The sequence below is a fragment of the Cenococcum geophilum genome (genome assembly GCF_001692895.1).
Source record: "Cenococcum geophilum 1.58 unplaced genomic scaffold K441scaffold_13, whole genome shotgun sequence".
Taxonomy (NCBI): Eukaryota; Fungi; Ascomycota; class Dothideomycetes; order Gloniales; family Gloniaceae; genus Cenococcum; species Cenococcum geophilum.
The window spans coordinates 1,738,247-1,758,656 of record NW_027137571.1 but is presented as its reverse complement, the minus strand read 5'-3'; the positions used below and the strand labels follow the sequence as shown (position 1 = coordinate 1,758,656).

The following is a 20,410-nucleotide window of genomic DNA, read 5'->3' as shown; positions in this document are numbered from 1 at the left end:
AACGTGGGGTAGCTATGGCCCGTGCGCGTTTGCCACATGACATAAGTTTGGCGTCTCGACCCTTTCAAGCAAACGAGCTTTCGCCATCACTGTCCTAAATAATTCGCTCCTGCGTCGCCACCACGATCCTCAACCACCACCTCTATCCCTATAATCCATCTACGCGAACTATCATTTGCTATTGACTGAACTGCTTTGATAACTGAACGCACTAGTTAAGGCCCAAAGCATGTTTAGGAGACTCGTAGCGGTCGCCCCCGCTCGAGTGGGCAGAGTTCTTTCGACCGATGGCAGACCAAATGTCACTTCTCCAGTCCGCGCAGTAACACCCGCGACAGCCGGCGTAAATAGTCGGCGGAGCTATCACGAGAAAGATAAGTTTCCTCCCTCATCAATGTCCTTATCCGAAGAAAAGCGAAGTGTTCCGATATTCGCTCGCTTCCCCGGCATCGAAATCCATTATCTCCGAACACACAGCTGACATGTTCTTTACTGCTCGACCACTACAGCCGGCCGCGTAACGTTGGCTCCATGTCCAAGAATGACTCCGATGTGGGCACGGGACTAGTTGGTGCTCCGGCATGCGGCGATGTCATGAAGCTTCAGATTCGTGTCGACCCGACCAACAACACGATTAGCGACGTGAAGTTCAAGACTTTTGGGTGCGGTAGCGCAATTGCAAGCAGTAGTTACTTGACGGAACTGGTGCGGGGCATGACGCTAGAGGATGCGGCGAAGATTAGGAATACCGAAATTGCGAAGGAGCTGTGCTTGCCACCTGTGAAATGTGAGTATTCTTTGGACGATGAGAAGTATATCGATGAGAATGACAGCTGACAAAGTCCGCCCCATGCAGTACATTGCTCTATGCTCGCTGAAGACGCCATCAAATCCGCCATCTCAAACTATTACACCAAGAACCCCAAAGCACGCGCAACAGATCTGGGCGGCACTAGCGCGCCGATGCCGAAGGTAGAGGTCGAGACTGTGATGGAAGGTGTTGCCACAGCGTAGGAAACGGATAAATTGAAATTGAACTGGAACAGAAATTTTGGAGGCAGCTCTCGTACCTAACATAATAGGTCTCTCGTTGACGGAGTTGGGAAATTTCTCTCCTCGATTCACTTGCCTCTAAGGAGTTTGGGAGAAATATTCGCCTTTGAGCTATATTCTCGAAAGTGCACAAAATTGATACTTTGGAGTGTTTTGCAAGTATTATTATGGAGAATCAATGTTGGAGTAGCATTTTACCATATCAAATCACATCTGTACTCTAAGCTGAGGTTGGCCTCGGCTACAGTCTTATTCGTTGATCTGCTGTCGCGCGAAGATAGGTTGTGAGTTTTTAACATGCTGGCGAAGCGTATACGATTTAGTTGGGAAAACAAATGGGTATGGTTGGTTTATTTGGTAGTGACGGCGGTGAGCCTATCTCACGCCACTGTACTGGCGAATTAGGAGTGGCGCTTAGAATCTGATAAGCTTAGGTTTGAGATTATCAGATAGAAAGGTCAGCCTTTGGACTTTGCACTCAAGTCCCGATTATCCCCCATTGTTTTCATCGAATTCCCAAGGTGCTGGCCCAGTAGCAACTGTAAATTTTTTCGCTAATATTTGCTCTAGCAATGCATTGAACCAAGACAGAGAAGGCGTGTCACCTTTAAAGGCTGTGTTGCCTAGCATGCCAATCCCGCGCCACCTGCGCCACCTGCGCCAAGAAGCTGTTAATAGATCTACTCTGCCACCTATGCTACTTGCTCATATGTCACCATGGGTAAACCCACAACAAGAAACTCGTCCTATTTGCACGGCGTTCTAAGAAATGGAAGGTATGTGAAGATCTCCTTCTGTAGAACCTCTAGTGTATCATCGGTTTTTGCTGCTGGAGACATTATCGTCTGTGGAAGAAGCTTGAGGACTATTCTAGTCATTTTCTTGTCGTGCTTCATCTCAACGGCTGTTGAAAAACTAATTTGAATTTAACAACCAAATTTAGGGCCCCGCGAATTCAACAATGAGAATAGCTCATATTCGCTATCAGAACAATCAGAACGCTCAGATGCCTTCTCCGCAGGCCTGGGAAACGCTACCAATGTAGCCGACAGTAATATTGAAGAGCAGCCACGAATCCACCGCCCGCTCGCCTCTGGATGTCAGGAGTTCCGATTTGCCGTCTTGCTTCCATCCTCAGACTTCTCATCAACGATAGAATGTCGCTTCGAGTATACAACGCTAAACAGCAAACAACCATACGAGGCGTTGTCTTATTTCTGGGGAGCGCCTGCATTTACCCAACGGATCTTACTCGAAAATAAACCATTCTATATCACGCCCAACCTGGAGATTGCTCTTCGGCACCTCCGCTATCCAGACCGTGAGCGCACAATCTGGGTTGATGCAATTTGCATAGATCAAGCCAATGTTAATGAGCGCAATGAGCAGGTGGCACGCATGCGTGACATATACAGCCACTGCACTGTAGACCTGTTCTGGCTTGGCGAGCACAACGACGAGGTCTCCCGTGGAATGGAGATTATGGAGAAGATGGAAGGTTTTGATATTACGAAGCTTCACTCGCTGGGCTGGAGAGGCATGGCAGAGCACTACGACAAGCGGTACCATTGGTACCCTCCGCCAGTAGATTGGACAGCACTCCAACAGCTATTCAGGTATGCAGCGATCTGGGAGCGAGTCTGGGTAGTGCAAGAAATCTCCTGTGCGCCCAGGGTCCTACTAATTTCGGGCAATAATACGATGGAGTGGGATCTTGTAGAGAGAATTCTAGGTTCTAACGACTACTACACCGATGCGTTTCATGCACCATTCAGCCACAGTGCAGATACCTTGACGTCGGATGTATTCTCTCAGGCGCAGATAATAAAAACTCAGAGGAAAATCTTCCGCCAGATGCAAACTGGCTCCGAATCCAAACTTCTAGATGTCCTTGCCCGATTCCGCTTCAAGAAGGCCACGGACCCACGCGATAATGTATTCGGATTGCTTGGTCTTGCTTCCGACTCGCTGGGCGTCGAAGTCGACTACCATAAGTCCGTGCAGGACGTCTTCACAAGAGTGGCCGAATGCCTTATCAATGCGTCTGCAAACTTCGACATCATCAGCCAAAGCCAATGGGCTGTTTTCAACAACCCTTCGAGACACCTTGGCCTCCCATCCTGGGTTCCTGACTTCGCAGCCCCGGGTAATGCCACTTTCCTCTTTGCCCAACGTTCCGTCTTCTCGGCCGGAGATCCTAGTTGCACCGTTCCTTGCCAGGTCTCTCCCACCGGCCAGCTCAATATTGAAGGGATTTCTCTAGGTTGCCTGAAGCATCTCCAACCCTGGCTCTCCTGGCGAGATATTCACAAAGACAAATCCATCCGGCACCGCTTCTGGATCACGGCGGAGAGCTGGCTGCACAACCACCTCAGCCCTTCACAAATTCAGGGCGCTGAACCGTACGCTGCTACCGGCGAACCAGCTTTCCAAGCCTTTTGGCGCACGCTGGTTGTGGATTGCGCGGATAGTCCCACTCGCCGGCTCTCCCCAACCGACGTAGAACACGAGGGCAAGATTTTCACTGCTGTCCACAATGACGTGAGCGCAGTGGACGAGTTGCTCAAGCTGAGAAGCGCGCGCTTGCTGCTGCAGACCATGGATGACTGGCGTCTCACTCTGACAGATACGGGATTATTTGCTTTAGTTCCGTTAATGGCGGAGGTGCAAGAAGGGGACGAGTTCGTTGTCTTAAGCGGGGCGAAGGTGCCGCTTATACTGAGGAATGTTAGGGACGAAGGTGGAGTTGGGAGATATGAGGTTATTGGAACAGCGTATGTGCATGGGTTCATGGATGGCGAGGCGAGGTCATTGGTAAGGGATGGTAAGTTAGAGGAGAGGTCTATTGGGCTGGTATAGGGTGAAATGTTGCTCCGGGGTAACCAATGATTTCGCTAAGAGCATCCCTCCATCGCTGTCGGTCCTGTGAACTCTGTTCTCACTGCAGATCAATCCCTTTCATACGCACTTTCGCAGATGTAACTGGGATAATTTGGGATTGAGCGCTAATGGTTGATAGAAGCGTGTCGTTTCTATCGTCTTATCGGCTAGTTTCTAATGTAGGTTACATGCCTCCCTAAGCCCAAAAATATATCCAGTATGACGCATCCTATCAATCGCTATACTAAAAAGACCAACTTTCCGTTCTCAGTGATTGATGCGACCAAGCGCCACCTTGAGTTAAGCCAAGGGTTACTCTGAGTGAGAGGTATATACCAATTCAACCTTGCCTTGGCTTTATCCATGACCAGTGACCTAGAGCTAATGATAGCTTCACTAGGCTAATACAACATATAGTGGAAGATAGAAGTAAAACAAAGACTAATTGCGAAGATATAAGAATCAGGAGTATCAAAGTCATGCATATAGAGTCATATTTAGCACTGCAGTTAACGCGGTATACCAAGATAAACACTCCAAGGGCATCTCCTCACTTCTCCGGTTGACCTGGCAGTCCCAAGTCGACAGTAGAGCCTGCTCTACCCTTGCCCTTCTTGGTATAATCACCAAGGGAAGGAGTGATTTGATCATCTATTGTACGGATATATTCGTTGTTCAGCGTAGGAAACACTTAGTATTCAAAGGACGTGGAGGGAAATCTATCGGTTGCGTTTGGATTGATCATATCCCACCACTCTTGGTCACCTCGAGTGTTCTGGCTTCGATCGTTTATGCTTTCCTGGAATAGAGACTGTAGTGAGTTGTAGCCAGAACCCGAAGACTCGCCATTATTTATTAATTGTCTTGAGAGAGAGTCCTGTCCATCAAATGCTGGCGAGGTGTCCAAACCTAAATGTGGTGGTGAAACGAAAAATGGTTCCGAATGATTGGCAGGGTCTAGTTCGGGGAATGCGACATTTGAACCAGCAGCGCCATGATCATTCACGTCAAAATTTGTCGACGAGACTAGATCAAGAGATTGCTGATAGGCACGAAATAGGTCTTCCTGGCAGGTACGAACCATGTCCACAAGTTGGCTTTTCAGCTTATCTTCAATTGGTTGGAGCTCATCATTCATTGCAACTTCAAGCATTTCACGGACACGGCAGGGGAGTTCACGGCTAAGGAACTCCTCATACCGCGCGATTGCTGTCGAACGAGGCGATCTTTCATTTTAGATCATCGTAGATGAGATCGTAGTCTAGTATGCATCAGACGTTAGGCATTCGATAGACATTCGTGTAGTAGTGGCTTGAAATATGCTTACAGGGTGAAGGAATGGTGGACAGATTATAATCTGGGAAAAGTATCCGATAGACTTCCTTCCACTTGTCTTCCTCCGTTTGCTCCAGAGCAGGTCTCTTTCTACTCCTCAATCTCTTCTCTTGTTCTTTATTAAAGCTTTCTATTGCTTCTCCCTGACCTAACTCACAACCCTCTAGAGCCTGGTGATGCTTGTTAAGCGCTGCATCATTTTCAAAGGGTCGGCAACACCGTGGGCACTGTATAGGTAGTGCATGTTTCCTATATAGATGCTCCCTGTCTACGTTAATCACGTGAAACTTTCGTGCAGATGCGGACCACTAACTTCAACCGATGGAGTGTATCCCAGCCAGGTCCCGGGCATGCCCGTACCCTTTGATATTTTCGAGGGTTTCGTTTAAAGTATGGACATGCAAACTTATTCGCTGTACTGAGGCCGGCGTCACGATTTTCGGAGCCCCGCTTTGGACGGGCTTACAGCTCGGGGGGGTTACGGAAAAGCTCGGCGGGGTCACAAAGTTAAACGGGGTCACAACTTTTCTGACCCTGCTCAGCTTCTCACCCCGCTAAACTTCTGCATATGCAGCGCATACACAAAATAAATATGTTTTTTTAATAAAAATTCGCAGTAACTATTTAATAAATCGTGAATTTAATAAATTGTAAATATCGCATAATGCGTAGATTATATATACCCCGCATATACACACTACTAGCTACAGCACGCAATAAGCGAGCTAAGTTATTAAAAACATAGCCCGTGCATACGCGTCGCATATCTATAATAACGGCGATCGCACTAGGACTTCTCTATAAATATAACAGCATACGCTATAAGTATATACTATATAATCCATGCATAAGCGCTATATATGCTAATATCTAGCTAGGGTAATATTAATATCTTAATTTTAAACTCGCATACGCTTTACTTACGCTCACTATAAGCAATCTTATAATTGCCGACTTTAATAATCTATAGGTAGCTAGTGCCACTAATCCTAGCGGCTTTAGGTACTATTATAGTAAGTATATACTTTATATATACCTAGAAGAAGTATATACTAATTAAAGTATATAGGCCTAATCCCTAACCCTAACCCTAGCTAGGTAATACTAGGTTAGTTATAAAAAACGCGTATATAAGGTATATACTTATAGTAGACAAAGCACGCGCTATAGCAGCAGTAATAGGTAAAAGGTATACGTAAATCTAGAGCCGTATACCTATAGTATATGCTAACCTTATATAGCCCTAGCTATAACGGTTTAGGATAATATAAGTAGATGCTAGAAAGGCTTTATATAAAGGATGTATATATATTAAGTATAAGCTAAATCCACCTAACCCTACATCTACACTATCTACCGTTAACTTTATAGTATATATTATATATCTATACCTTATATATAGTATATACTAATAATAAATATAGCTATAATATTATAGTAAACGGCTTATAAATGTGCGGCTAGGTCTTTATAGCCTAACTAAGCGTATATTATATATATATATAGCAGGCCGTTAAAAACGGACTCTGCACCTGTACGTAGTAACAGCTACAAACCTGAGTTTTAGACTTAGAGCCAATGCAGAGACGTTATATAGCGTGCGATACAACCTAGTGGTGGTGGTTATGAGTATTATGGGCGGTGGTGAAATTTTTTTACATAGGATAGTGAGATCTCAAAAACTACCACTAAGTGCCCCTTATAATAACAGCAACACTATTCTCCTATTAAGGCACCTATACAATCCAACATAGATATATAGTACTTAATAGCATCCCCCAACCCCTAATAGAAAGCATTAATAACCTCTTATATTAATAAACAAGCGAATGCGAACAAGTAATAAGTAATAAGCAAATATACAGCCCCTCCTAACCCTTAGGGCGATCGCCCGCGGAGTATACGGTTACTTACTATCAACTATTAAATACCAAAAAAAACCTGGTAGCCTAGATAATACCATACGGTTTTCCTATCTCCTCTTAAGGAGTGGTAACCCTTAGCGAGGGCCTAGTGACTAGGGCCTAGGTATAAAAGATACCCAGGTATATACGTCCCGCTCGCCTCATAGTATAGTATAGTAGTAGTTTATAGATAAATCCCCCTTACGCCTTCAATAGGCCTTAGGGGGGGGGGGTATAGCGTATATAGTAATAGTTAAACAAGAGATAGTACACAAGGGATAGCCAAGATATAGGAAATAACAGTATAGCAATCAATTAATTGTAAGGACTGTATATTCTAGTAAAGGAAGCAGTGGTTCCCAAGGAGTTCAAATATCTAAGGAGGATAGGACGTAGCCGTAGGCCCATAGGGCTGCCGCTACAGACGGACATAGTAAGCTAGGGTTTTTTATCCTACTAAGGTAGCTTATAGGGTTTTTCCTCCCCTAACTATAGGGTTTTTCTTCCTGTAAATTATAAGTTTTTCCCCCTATGACGGAGTAGTTTGCGTAGGCCAGTAGGATCCATATCAGACGTTAAGTAATAATAATAATATTATTATATATATATAGCATTTATATCTTACTAATATAGTTATAGTACCGCCGCTATATCTATAATAAATATAGTAGTGCCCGTATATATTATTATATAGTTTACTAAAGGTATATACTTACTATATATAGTAACTAACCCTTTTACTACCAATATATTAGCTACAGAGTTAATTATAGGGGAGAAGTATATACCTAGTATATGCTATATATATACAACGCTAATATAATATAGCGCTTTAAAGTAATTCGTTCTCTTTAGTAGCTAGTAAGATATTAGGTACCTATATAAGCCTAAGTAGGTTATATATATGTTATAGGACGGGGTAGTGGCTATAAGACGTATATATTCGAGGAGTCTACAAGATATTACACGATCGATCGTAAGGGTCAAGGGCGTAAGGAGGTAATATACCTACGCGTAGCTAACATAAGCTATACGCGAGGTATACGCGAGAGCACGGGGCTCTCCTATAGAGGCCCCTATAGTAGGGTTCTATAACACTACCCCCCCTCCTATAGAGGCGGAGCTCCGGCGACGCTATAGTTACTATATATATATAGAAGGGACACTTAGGGTATAGAAAAGAAGAAAGGGGGGTATTGCTAAAGGCTTAAAACAACGTTATATAATAAGGCTTGGCATCTAAGAATCCGACTAATTAGATAACTTTAACCGCCGGTTAAAGTTCCTGGACATCTTAATGATATTCCGGTTACGTAATTACACTTTGCCGCAATCTAACGGCAATCTAATGGTAATTTGCCCCTACGTGGTAATATACAACGGTTTAACTCTATAAGGGCTCCCATAGAGGATTAGGTATAAAATCTCTACTTAGGCCCGGTTTCTATAGGTTCGCGTAGTAAAAGTCGCTAATTAGATCCTTTACATTTTCGAAATCTTCCTATAGTTACCATTCTGGCTAATTTATGTCGAATCCTATATATATAGCTCTGTAGTAGAGCCGTCGTCCTCTACCTTTGCTAAAGTATTTAGAGTTAATAATTCGTTTAATAGTCCACTCCTTATAGTTCTCGTCTTCGTTCTTATCTTGGATTAGTACTAATAGGGGTTCAGGCTATATCTGCCCCGGTAAGGGGTTAGGCTAGTAAAGGTATAATAGCTATAGGTAAAATACAGGCCATATCCCATGGGTGGTTAGGGTAGGTAGGAGCTCTAGCTTATATACGGCTCCCCTGTTAATGACTTATTTAATTAGGTAGAGGCCGAGGTTCTTATAATTAAGTGACTTTATAGGCCTTTACGTAGAGATATTATATACATCTAGCTATACCTAGTCGCCAATATGTATCTCTAGTGGTGGCGTTCTATAACAATTAGCAAAGTAGGCCTGCTTTACTTAAGCCTAGGCTATTTCTCCCTTATAGTAGTTAAGTAGATTTTTTATACGGTCTGTATACTAGTTAGTAAGTAGTATCTTAAGGCGTTTTCTATATAGCAGTTTCTTATTAATAGGTTCTGGTGGTTCTATACTAGATTGAGGGTGATATCCCTTATTCGTAAAGAACGGGGTAAGTCCTATAGTAGTTAAGACGTAGTTATTCGCTGCAAATTTACCTAGTAGGAGGTGATCTACCCAGTCATCTTGACTATAGGCGACTACCTGTCATAGGTACGCTTTTATGCTAGTATTAGCGTTTTCCAGTTGCCTAGTAGTTTTATAGTGGAAGGATATAAACATCTTAACGGAGATGCCAAGGCGTTAGTAGATTCGTCTCTATATATCAGAGCCGAACTATATGCCTTAGTCGGACGTAATCGAGTTAGGTAACCTATGTAATCAGTAGATTTCGTAAAGGAAGGCGTTAGTAACGTCGCTAACAGCTACGCCTTCAGTTAGGATGTAGTGGCGCTCTTTTATAAGTCGGTATATTATTATAAGGATGTTCTTATAGGTACGGCTATATCGCTTATAAGGTAGTAGGTTAACAACGAAATCTATAGCAATATCTACCTATCGTCATATAGGTACTAGTAGAGGGTGTAGTAGTCCTTAGTACTTTATATTAAAGGCCTTAGCGCGCTTATAACTGTAGTAGGCGCCTATAAAGCATTCGACTAAGTCTATTATTTTAGGCCAAAAGTAGTATCAGCTAAGAAGCTTATAGGTTCCTCCTCTACCTAGGTGGCCGCTTAATTAAAAGTCGTAGGCTATTTAGATTAGTTGCCGTTGTAGATTTTCTAAATTAGGGATAAATAGACGGCCTCTATAATAGAGCCTGTTCTCTTTTACTTCTAAGGCTGCCATATTAATTTAGCCTAAGCTTTAGAGTTTAGTTGGCAGCGTATAGGCGCTGGCGGTCTTTGCGGTAATAAGTTAATACAGTAATAGGTTAATAGAGGTGTTATATACCGTAGTAATAAGCTCATTAATTTTAGGAGGTAATTCTAGTTTTATAGTATGGAGCTAAGGTATAGTTGGCTCTATTATAGGTAGTATACCTAGGGCCAAATTCCGTGCTTTTAAAATCGTCTGTTATTAGAACTAGTTGCGGGGGTTATCTTTAGACTAAGGAAGGTCTTATAAGCGGCGTGTTAGGCTATTAGGCTTAGTACCTTATACTCCTAACCTATATATAATTTTAAAGTTAAAACCAAAGAGGAACTCATTCCAGCGTGCTTGGCGTTAGTTTAGCTATTTTGTAGTTATAAAGTACTTAAGGTTGCGATAATTTGTAAGGACTTTAGTTAGCTAATTAAGTTCTGCTAAGAAGAGTTCTGGTCAGAATTCCTTAAACGCTTATATAATTGCAAGAAGTTCCTTATTATAGATCTTATAGTTACATTCTTATAGTATAAGCTTAGATAAATAGAATGTAACTAGGTGAAGGAGACCGTCATCACCCATCTAGGAGAGGATGCCTGCGTTAACGTAGTCTAAGGAGTTAGTCTTAAGATAAAGTTATCATCCTGGTATAAAGTGAGCTAGGATAGGTGCTTTAGTAAAAGCATCTTTAAGGTCTTAGAACGCCTTCTCGTATTTAGGCGTCCAGATAAAACGTAAATATGTTTTTCTTCCTTTTATAGAAAGGCCCTTTGTTTACATTATTGCTATAAATAGTGCTATAACACCTAAGAAGTTGTATATGAATTTTTGATAGAAGTTGGCGAAACTAAGGAAAGCTTATATATCTTTAATGCAGTTAGGGGTTTACCATTTGGTAATTATACGTACCTTCTTAGGGTCCATACGGACACCCTTAGTAGTAATGATTAGTTTAAGGTATTTTACTTCTATAACTGAGAATTCGCACTTCTTTAAATTAATATAAAGTCCTACGTCCTTAAGGCGCTATAGGACCTTTTAAACGTGCTTAGTATGCTTAAAAGGGTCATCGCTATAAATAAGTATATCGTCTAGGTACGCAGAGTAGAAGTCGTCGAGGTAGTCCTATAAGGCGTTATTAATATAGCTTTAGAAGCTACCTGGGCCATTATATACGCTAAAGGGCATAATAGTATATTTAAATTGGCTAAAGCGCGATGCGAATGCGGTTTTTTATTCGTTACCTTCTTATATTTAAAGGCGGTTAAAGGCGGCGATGATATCGAGCTTAGTATAGATTTTGGCTTAGCTAAGCCGCTTAAGAGTTTTACGTATAAGCAGTACGGGGTATCGGTTCTTAATTGTAATAGCGTTAAGTCCTTTATAATTAACGCAGAATTAAATACCTCCTTTTAGCTTCTTAGTAAGGAGAATAGGGGTGGTTACTAGGGATATACTAGGGCGAATAAACCCTTTATTAAGGTATTCGTCGATATACTTTTTAATAACTAGAAGTTCGTCTTTTAATATTAAGTAGGGTCTCTTATAGGGTAGCGTTTTTCCTTATTTAATATTAATGGCATAGTTATTAGGTTGATGTAGGGGGAGTATATCTGCGCTCTTTTATAAGCACACGTCAATAAAGTTATAGTACCTCTTAGGGAGGAGCTTACGGAGTTTTTTATTAGTAAGTCCTTTTTTAAGCTTTATAAACTTCTTAAAGTCTAAAGGTGAAAGTCTATAGAGTTCTACGGGGGCATCGTTTTCTAGAAGGTTAACTATATCTATCCTGTTACTATAGAGGACGTAGTCCTGTTCTTTATTAAGCTTATATAGTTATAATTAAGAGGCTGCGGTAACGGTCTAGCCTTTCCTACGTGCTATGCGGTAGAAGGCCGCGGCACTTACATAATAGCAGTTAGTTATAGGTAGGGTAATAAGGGGTTCCTTAGGTTGGTATCCTAGGGAGTAGATAGAGGCGGCTAGGCCATATCCTAGGTAGGTCTCTTTACAGTATTTAGAGTTAAAGGTTACTTCTCTCTTTTTCTAGTTAATGGTAGAGTTATATTATTTAAGCTAGTTTATTCTAAGGATAATAGGGTAGTTAGCAAGTGGTATAATATAGGCCTAGAGTTCTTCCTGGTGCCCATTTATATCTAGGTAGAGTTATACTATATAGGTAATTTTCTATACGGTATAACTACCGTTAGCGAGTTATAGGGTATAGGCTTTAGTAAGGGGTAAGGTAAGTAGGTTATAAGTACATACAAATTAGGTATCTACAAATTTATTAATAGCTCCGCAATTAATTATAGAACGGCTTTTATATTATTTTTTGGCAGTAGTTCCTATTACGGGTAAAACTATCTATTTCCGTCCATTTATCTTTACTAAGTTATCTATTAAGCAGGCCGATATGTAGATCCCCTTATTATTAGGGCGTCCTAACCTGTAACTTAGGGCTAGGATTTAGCGTTTTCCGTTTCTATATCCAACTCTACCGCTATTGCTACGTCTTCGTCTTATACGGTAGTAGCATATAGCAATGTATTTGGTGTTTAAGGTACTAGGTTAGGTATTAAGCAGTAGCTACTAAACCTAGCTATTAGGCAGTTTAGGCTATAGCTATAACAGCCTTCTTAACGATATCTATAGCAACACTTTAGCTTTTAAAGTAGCTCGCATTCTCCGTCTAGTAGCTTTTACGGGAAGGTTAGTATAAAAAGGTTAATATTAGGACTAGTAGTATTACTTAGGGTAGTAGGCGTCGGTATTTTAGTAGGTCCGGAGGGCTTCTATAGGGAGGTCTTCGGGTAAGGGTTTGCAGTAGTAATCTAATTTAGTTGTCGTTTAATCTTCTGTATGGCTGCTACCATATTATAAACATTATTATAGTTATAGCTGGCGGCTGCGTAACTAAGGCGATAAGTGACTTTTTTAAGGAGATCTTCCTAGTCTTTAGTATTATCTCGGGTAAGGGCTCTGGTGTATTCCTAGAATTTAACATAGAACTCATTAAATAATTCGGTAGGGCTCATCTTTAGGGCATATAGTTTAGCTTAGTTAGTGGCCAGTAGGTTATAGTCGCGGTATATTAGGTTAAGATCGTTAAGGACTTCTTAGTAGGACTGCTACTTTTAGGGGCTATTAATCTCCCATCGGGCGAAGAGTCTATTAAATGGTATACCCTTTATTCGCCCAATAATATAGCTAATCTTAGTATCTTCCGTAGGAAAAAGGTAGGCGCTCTAAGTTAGTTTTTTACGGATTTACATCTTCTAGTAGCTATATTCTTTATGGTCTCCTTAGAAAACTAGGGGATCAGAGTAACATGTATTAGACCCTATAGTAGCAGCTTAGGTTTAATCGTTATAGCTTTTATTATTGCTTTGGTAGGGGTTCCCGTTAGGTAAGGCTACTTAGCGCTAACCCTCTGTTAAGTATTAAGTAGGTAAAGTTACCAGAGATATAGAGACTTAAGTGGCGTTATATACAGTAAAGAGATATCTAGCATTATTACGAATATGCTCATTAAGCTAAGATTATAGGTATTTAATTATGCCTTCTCTTTTAGTAACCGTAGCAATAAGTGCAATCTCAGCCTTTTTTAACTATTAGATGTCGCGTTTAGACACGTAAAGGTTATCTTTAGTTTCTTAATATATATTATCGGCGAGCGCCTTATAAGCTTATAGGTCTTAGATAATATTATAATCTTAGGCAGTACGCATCTTAGCTTATATAAGCTTTAGGTGGTAGTTCTATAGAAGGCGGTAGTATTTATTGGGTTCTTATACTACTATTTTTACGAACGTCTTGGCGTCTTATATTTTAATTTTAATAGGTGGTAGCCCTTCCGCTTACTTATCCGTAGTTATATAGTTAATAAAAGATAAAACATTATCAGTATCCATCTCCTTAGGGGTTAAGGCTAGGGCTAATAAATCAAATTCTCCTAGGATTAATTGGCGTCGTAGGTTAAGTATAGGTATTAGATTGTTCTTTAGGTTTAATATAGTGGCTAGTAAGGAATATTGTCTTACTATTATAGGTTCCTTAAAAGTATAAAGTGAGGTAACTCGTAGGCACGCTGCTTCTAGCAGCGCCTATAGTATTGCAGAGACGTAGAATTAGTTGTAGGCTAGGTATTAGTAGTAAAAAGGCGCAACGTAATGTTATGGGATGGGGCAGTGGCTATAAAATATATATATTTAAGGAGTCTATAAGACGTTGCGCGATCGATTGTAAGGGTCGAGGGCGTAAGGAGGTAATATACCTACGCGTAGCTGACATAAGCTGTACGCGAGGTATACGCAAGAGCACGGGGCTCTCCTATAGAGGCCCCTGCGGTGGGGTTTCGTAACAATATATATAATATATATATAGTACTAATACTATATATAGCCGTAGCCCTTTAGGGTTAAGAATTTCGGAGTATATAGACGCCTATACTCTAATTATATATACTTAGTCTATACCTAGTATATATCTAGCCTAAGCTAACTAAATATAGTGCCTAGGACTAGGGGGTTGCTACCTAATTTAGCAGGCAATTCTATTACGAGGTAAGAGTACTAGTTTTGCTTCTATATATACGCGCTATATCCTAATATATCTATCTATCTATCTATTTATCTATATACTTATTCCCCCTAAGTTTAATTTTAAACCTAAGGGTACTTATAGGCCTAAGGGTAGCGTATCCCTTAACCCGTCAACGTCCTATAAGAATGTAATCCATATATAAACACCAGTATTAAAATAACGCGTGTATCTATATAGAATTTAATTGTTAATTACACTATTACTATGCCTTCTAATTATACTAGAATTGACGCAGACCTTATTTAAAAGACTTAATATAAGGTTCCCCTAAATAAGACGGCGAAAACACCTCCCCCGAAGCCCTGGCTATTACCTAAATTTAAACCTCTCTATATTAATAATTAGGACAACCATAGCTTATTAAATCTACCTCTAAATATTAATACACACGATCCTTTTAAGCTATTTAGTTTTTTTATAGATAAGATTATAAATAAGCTTATAGAGTGAATAAATAAGTATATAGAGCTCTACCTATCGGATTGTAATAGAACCTTATAGTAAGAACTACGGTAAGCTTGTTATTAGGCTAGGTATATAGGAAATGCAAATATAGAAGTTGATAAGTAATAATAACTAGTGGAGTAGTTACCTAATAGATTAACTCTAATTATATTCTAAGAATTACTATAAGAAAGGAACTATCTAGGTAGGGACTAAGGGTCCTAAAATACACAACCGTACTTTTATAAAATCCTTCTTATACGTAATATACATATACTCCGTCTACTCTATTACGGATTATATAAATCCTATAAATTATACAGATTATATCACGTAACCTTAGTTACTATTCCTCGTTATATAGCTCTATCGGCTCTATCCTAAACTATACTTATATTAACTAACTAGCTTCTTTTATCTCTTCTTTAAGTAGTTATAATATTATACTTAAAGCGTCCGTAACACTATCTCCCTCCTCTTTATCTTCGTCCTTAAAGATTTCTAATATCTTTAAGTTGTTTACTAAAGGTATAATATCCGTCTAATTAATTTAGTTAATATTATTGCTTATTATACCTAAAGCAATTTCTTCTTCTTTAACTGCTCGTCGCATTCGCACTGTCGCTGCAATATTATCTCTTAGTAAGATTATACCGTCTCCATATTCTCGTTATTTAAAAGAGGGGTTAGTCTATATTGCGTTGGCGAACCTATCTTTATAATAACCGTCCTCTTACTTAAAGTGCACTAAAGCAAATATTCGTTTGTCCTATAACGTTCGCTTTATCTCTAATGCTAAATATACGTAACTTATTACTCTTAATAGTCGTCTAGTTCCCTAATTAATTTATCTTAGGGTCTTATGTTTAATCTGCTACTATACGGCTAAATAATAAACTGTCTATTACTCTAGCGGAGTTACGCTATTTCTATAATGCTAAATAGGAGGCTACTAAAGCTTAACAACGGGCCCTTAAGTCTCGTCTTACGGCGTCCACTTAGTTAATCCGTCTTAAGAAGGTTTATAAAAAGGTCTGTTTTAAGGAGTAAAAGCTTATAAAATAGGGTTTATAGGAACTTAGTAATAAAAAACGGATTCTCTTCTAATAGAGAAAAAAATAGATCTAAGTAGCTCGGCAACTACTCTTTTTAGGTCCCCTTTAGGTAACTTATTCTTTAGCAATCCTTGTTTATTAATACTTTCTAACCTAATCTTTTCTAATACTCCTGTACCTTTTTTATAGTATTTTTTTTTAAATTTTCTAGTAGCTCCTAGGTAGTCTTAGTATAGCCTATCTACTTTACCTTATACTAGGTTTTATCGTTAACATCTTTATAATTAATAATCTTTAAAACTTACTATTTGTCTTTTTCCTATCCTTTATATATATCTGCCTCGTAAACTAGTGGCTTAATATTCCTATATACTAGCTTTAGTATTATAATATACTATATAGGGTAGATCTTTATTCTAGCTAGTAGGTTTAACTTAAACGTAACTGGTGAAATTCTTTACTTAATTTTAAAAGGTCCTAGTCTAACGTAGTCTAACTTCTTGCTTAGTTGTTAACTTTTAAAATTTTTATATAGTAGCCATACTTTATTTCCCTCCTTAAGATCTGGTCCCTTAGATCTCTTAATATTATAGTACTTTTTTATTCTCTCTTATACTTTCTTTACTAATTCTATAAGATCTATATAAAGATTTATTAATGTTTTTATTCTTTCTTTAGCTGTACTACTTATCTTCTTTACTTACCGTAGTAATAACGATATTCTTAGCTTATATCCGTAATTTGCCTTAAATAGTAATATACCTATCCCTTTTTATAGTGTTGCATTATATATAAATTATATAACTAGTAATAGCAATACCTAATTATTCTATATATAATTAATATAATGCCTTAGATACTACTCTAGTGTCTAATTTAATCTTTCCGTTTAACCGTCTGTCTATAAATAATATGCGGTAGAAGTTACTGCTCTAACTCCTTATTCCGCTAAGAATACCTTTTAAAATACTGCTATAAATCTTAGATCTCTATTTAATATAATCTTACTTAGTACTCCGTATTTTATAAACACTTCTTTAATATAGATTCTAGCGACATCTTCCGCTAAGATTTCTTCCGTATATACTATAAAGTATCCCCACTTTATAAGCTTATCTACTATTACTAAAATCACGTTATAATCTTATCCGGTAATAGGATTTCTTAACTTTAGCAACTTAATAATAAAGTCCTATAATATAACCTCCTATAGTCTCTCTAGTATTTTAATAGGTTATAGCCCTCTATATAGCTTATACCTCGTTAATTTATTTCTTTAGCAATCTAAATACTTCTTTATAACTTTTCGCGCTAAGCCCTAGATTCCGTTAATAACGTACTCCTTTTAGAGTCTTAACACTAAGCCTATAGCTCTATTATATCCTTAAGTCATTCCCCTATAGAAATCTTCTATAAATTGCTCTACTATGCTTCTTAGAATATACTTTACTTTTTAATTTTTATATATATCCGTCTATAGATCTTTTAGCTATACTTTTAGAATTTTTTATACCTAAAAGCTTTCTAGTATCTTATAGACCTTTTCTAACTCCTTATCTTCTTAAGTTACTATAATCTTTAGATAATTATATCTAATTAATCCATCTATATCTTTTTACAGTAAAGCCCCTAATAGCTTTTTATTATTTTATAGTTTAGCTTTTTAACTTAGAGTATCTACTTACATGTTGTCTGTACCCTTAGTATACTAAATCTTAAAATGGTATTCTATAAGCATCTCTACCCATCTAACCTATCTTTAGTTACGTTCCTTTATTTTTAGAAATCCTATTAAGTTCTTATAATCCATCTTAACTATAAATAGTTTCTCTATACCTTATAAGAATGCTCTCTATTTCTTTAATACTATAATTATACCTAATAACTCCTTATTATAAATGTTATAGTTTAACTCTAGTAGTATTATCTTTTAACTATAATATGCTACTAGGTGCTATCTATTTTAATATTTCTATATAAAGCACGCCCTTAGTATATAATCTAATACGTTTATTTTTATAACTATCTCTAGTCCTAGTTAGTAGATCTTAAGAACTAGCTCCTAGGTAAATAATTCCTTAATCTTTTTAAATAACTCTTGCTGCTCCTTTCCCTATACCTATAGTTCTTCTTTCTTTATTAATCGCGTAAGTAGCTTAATATTCTTTAACCACTATACTATAAACCTTCTATAGTAATTGCAAAACCCTAAAAATAATCTTAACTATATAACGTTCTCTAGTTCTTACTAATTTACTATAGCCTTAATCTTCTTTAGATCTATACTAAGTTAGCCTAGTTTAATAATAAATTTAACAAAATTAGTCTTCCTAGTAAAGAACTTACATTTTTTAATTGCTATTAGCATCTGTTCTTCTTATAGTCTCTTTAAAACCTATTTAATGTATTCTCTGTACTCTTCCTTAGTTATTAAGTAGATAATAATATTATCGAGATATACTATAACAAATTTATCTAAGTATTCTCCTAATATATTGTTAATATGCTTCTAGAACGTTACTAGTGTGTTTATAAGCCCGAATTGTATAACTAATAGTTTATATAGTCCTTCCTTTAACCTAAAGGCTGCCTTNTATTTNTNNCCTTCCTTAATNCTAATNTAATNGTANGCCTANCTTAGATCTATCTTTATAAAGATTTACGCATTACCTATCCTATCTTAGATTTCGCTAATTAAGGGTAAAGGATACCTATCCTTTCTAGTAATGCTATTTAACTGTCTATAGTTGATATACAGTCTTAGTTTACCATTTTTCTTTAGTATAAACAGTACTGAATAACCTACTAATAACTACAATGGTCTAATGTATCCCTTTTATAGATTTTCCTAGATAAATTCTTTTAATACTCTACCCTTTTCCTCGGTAAGCTTATAGATTAGAAAGAACCTTAAACTTATTCCTAGTTCCAATTCTATCTTATAGTCCCATACTATATAATCTAACAGCTTTTTACTTTTTAGTAACTATAGTTTCTTACCGTACTTATGGTATCTCTTTAGTATATAACTTAACCCTTTTTCTATTTCTTTATAGGTTGCTCCCGCTTAGTACTATACTAACTTAGCTTATTATTATATCTTATAGTATTAAGTATTTCTAATATCGACCTAACCTATAATCTAATCAATCTTTAAATTATATTCCTATAACTAAGGCATTCCTAGTACTGCCTTATTATTCCCTAATAGTAATATATTAAAAAACATCTCAATTTATCTCCCTTTAATAGTTAACTAAATAGGTCCTATTTTAAGGTTAATAATCCCTCCTCTATAGGCTATTAGATCTCCTAAAATTGTAACTAATAGATAAGGTTGCTCCTTCTATCTATAAGGTAATCCTATTCTTTTAACTACTACTAGTAAGATATGGTTTCGCGTTACTCTACTATCTATTAGCGCTTTAAACTATTAATCTTGCCATTTAACTCGTAAATTTAGGTATTATCCTTAAATTCCTTTAAAGGTCTAAGGCTTTACTACTGGCTCCCTCTAGTCCTATAGGCCTCTACTTTTCCTAACTATTAGCTGCTTAATCCTATTATACTTAGCTTACTCTTTAGCTAATGCCTAATTTACTTTTTATCTTCTATATACTATAAACACGTATTCTCTAGGCATTCCTACTACTATTATCCGTCTAAGTATTCTTCTATAAGGAATCTTCTTAGTTAAAGTATTAAGTCTCCTAACTTCTAAACTTTTACTAGATACCAGCCGTATATATACTTAGCATTCCTATATTATTGCTTATCTATTATCTAATATATCCTTATAGGGTATTTCTAATTCTTTTTCTTTGAATTTTTGTATATATTATATATATTATCTACGCATACAATCTATAATAGCGTATAGTGTACTAGGTGCTTTAGGTTAACTCTTAGTTTATCTTTATCCCTAAGTTTAAACCTCTATTATATTAATCTAAACGTTATAACTTTATTCGCAGGTACTAAAATACGCCTTTCGCTTCTCTAGCCCTCTAATCGTTCCTCTAAATCCTTTAATATTATAATTAAGGCTCCTTTAATATAAGTTATAGCCTTTTCTATAATTAGGTAGTCCTAGATAACTTTCTTATCTAACTATATATAGAAATCTTCCCACTTATTGTTATGCCTTTGCCTATACCACTTTTAGTATAGCTGCTAAAGTATATACGGCTTGTCTGTAAGGAAGTATCTTCTTATTACCGCGTTATAATAGCCCTTTATATATCGTTCTT

The 20,410-nt window shown here is 37.8% G+C and overlaps 3 protein-coding genes across 3 annotated transcripts; 2 read left to right on the top strand and 1 right to left on the bottom strand.

Annotated features, from left to right (window-relative positions):
- The first annotated feature begins 134 nt into the window (after positions 1-134).
- On the top strand, positions 135-1,394 carry K441DRAFT_47714 (iron sulfur cluster assembly protein-like protein 1). Its single transcript, XM_067641883.1, has 3 exons — positions 135-374; positions 494-787; positions 857-1,394. The coding sequence occupies exons 1-3, from the start codon at positions 230-232 to the stop codon at positions 1,012-1,014; spliced, it is 597 nt and encodes a 198-aa protein (XP_067505977.1). The 5' UTR covers positions 135-229; the 3' UTR covers positions 1,015-1,394.
- Positions 1,395-1,770: 376 nt separating this feature from the next.
- Positions 1,771-3,912, top strand: K441DRAFT_685979 (uncharacterized protein; the record flags this gene model as incomplete). Its single annotated transcript, XM_067651941.1, has 2 exons — positions 1,771-1,829; positions 2,106-3,912. The coding sequence occupies 2 exons, from the start codon at positions 1,771-1,773 to the stop codon at positions 3,910-3,912; spliced, it is 1,866 nt and encodes a 621-aa protein (XP_067505976.1).
- A 1,060-nt stretch (positions 3,913-4,972) lies between these two features.
- Positions 4,973-5,715, bottom strand: K441DRAFT_455207 (uncharacterized protein; the record flags this gene model as incomplete). Its single annotated transcript, XM_067641732.1, has 3 exons — positions 4,973-5,122; positions 5,211-5,532; positions 5,582-5,715. Coding segments are annotated over 3 exons (606 nt in total), but the record flags the coding sequence as incomplete, so codon positions are not given.
- Positions 5,716-20,410: the final 14,695 nt, after the last annotated feature.

Excerpts from the sequence above, each read along its gene's own strand:
- K441DRAFT_47714 (XM_067641883.1), top strand. The coding sequence starts at position 230 with ATGTTTAGGAGACTCGTAGCGGTCGCCCCCGCTCGAGTGGGCAGAGTT. Across the intron at positions 375-493 it reads GCGGAGCTATCACGAGAAAG|TGCTCGACCACTACAGCCGG; the intron begins ATAAGTTTCCTC and ends CATGTTCTTTAC. Across the intron at positions 788-856 it reads GTGCTTGCCACCTGTGAAAT|TACATTGCTCTATGCTCGCT; the intron begins GTGAGTATTCTT and ends CGCCCCATGCAG.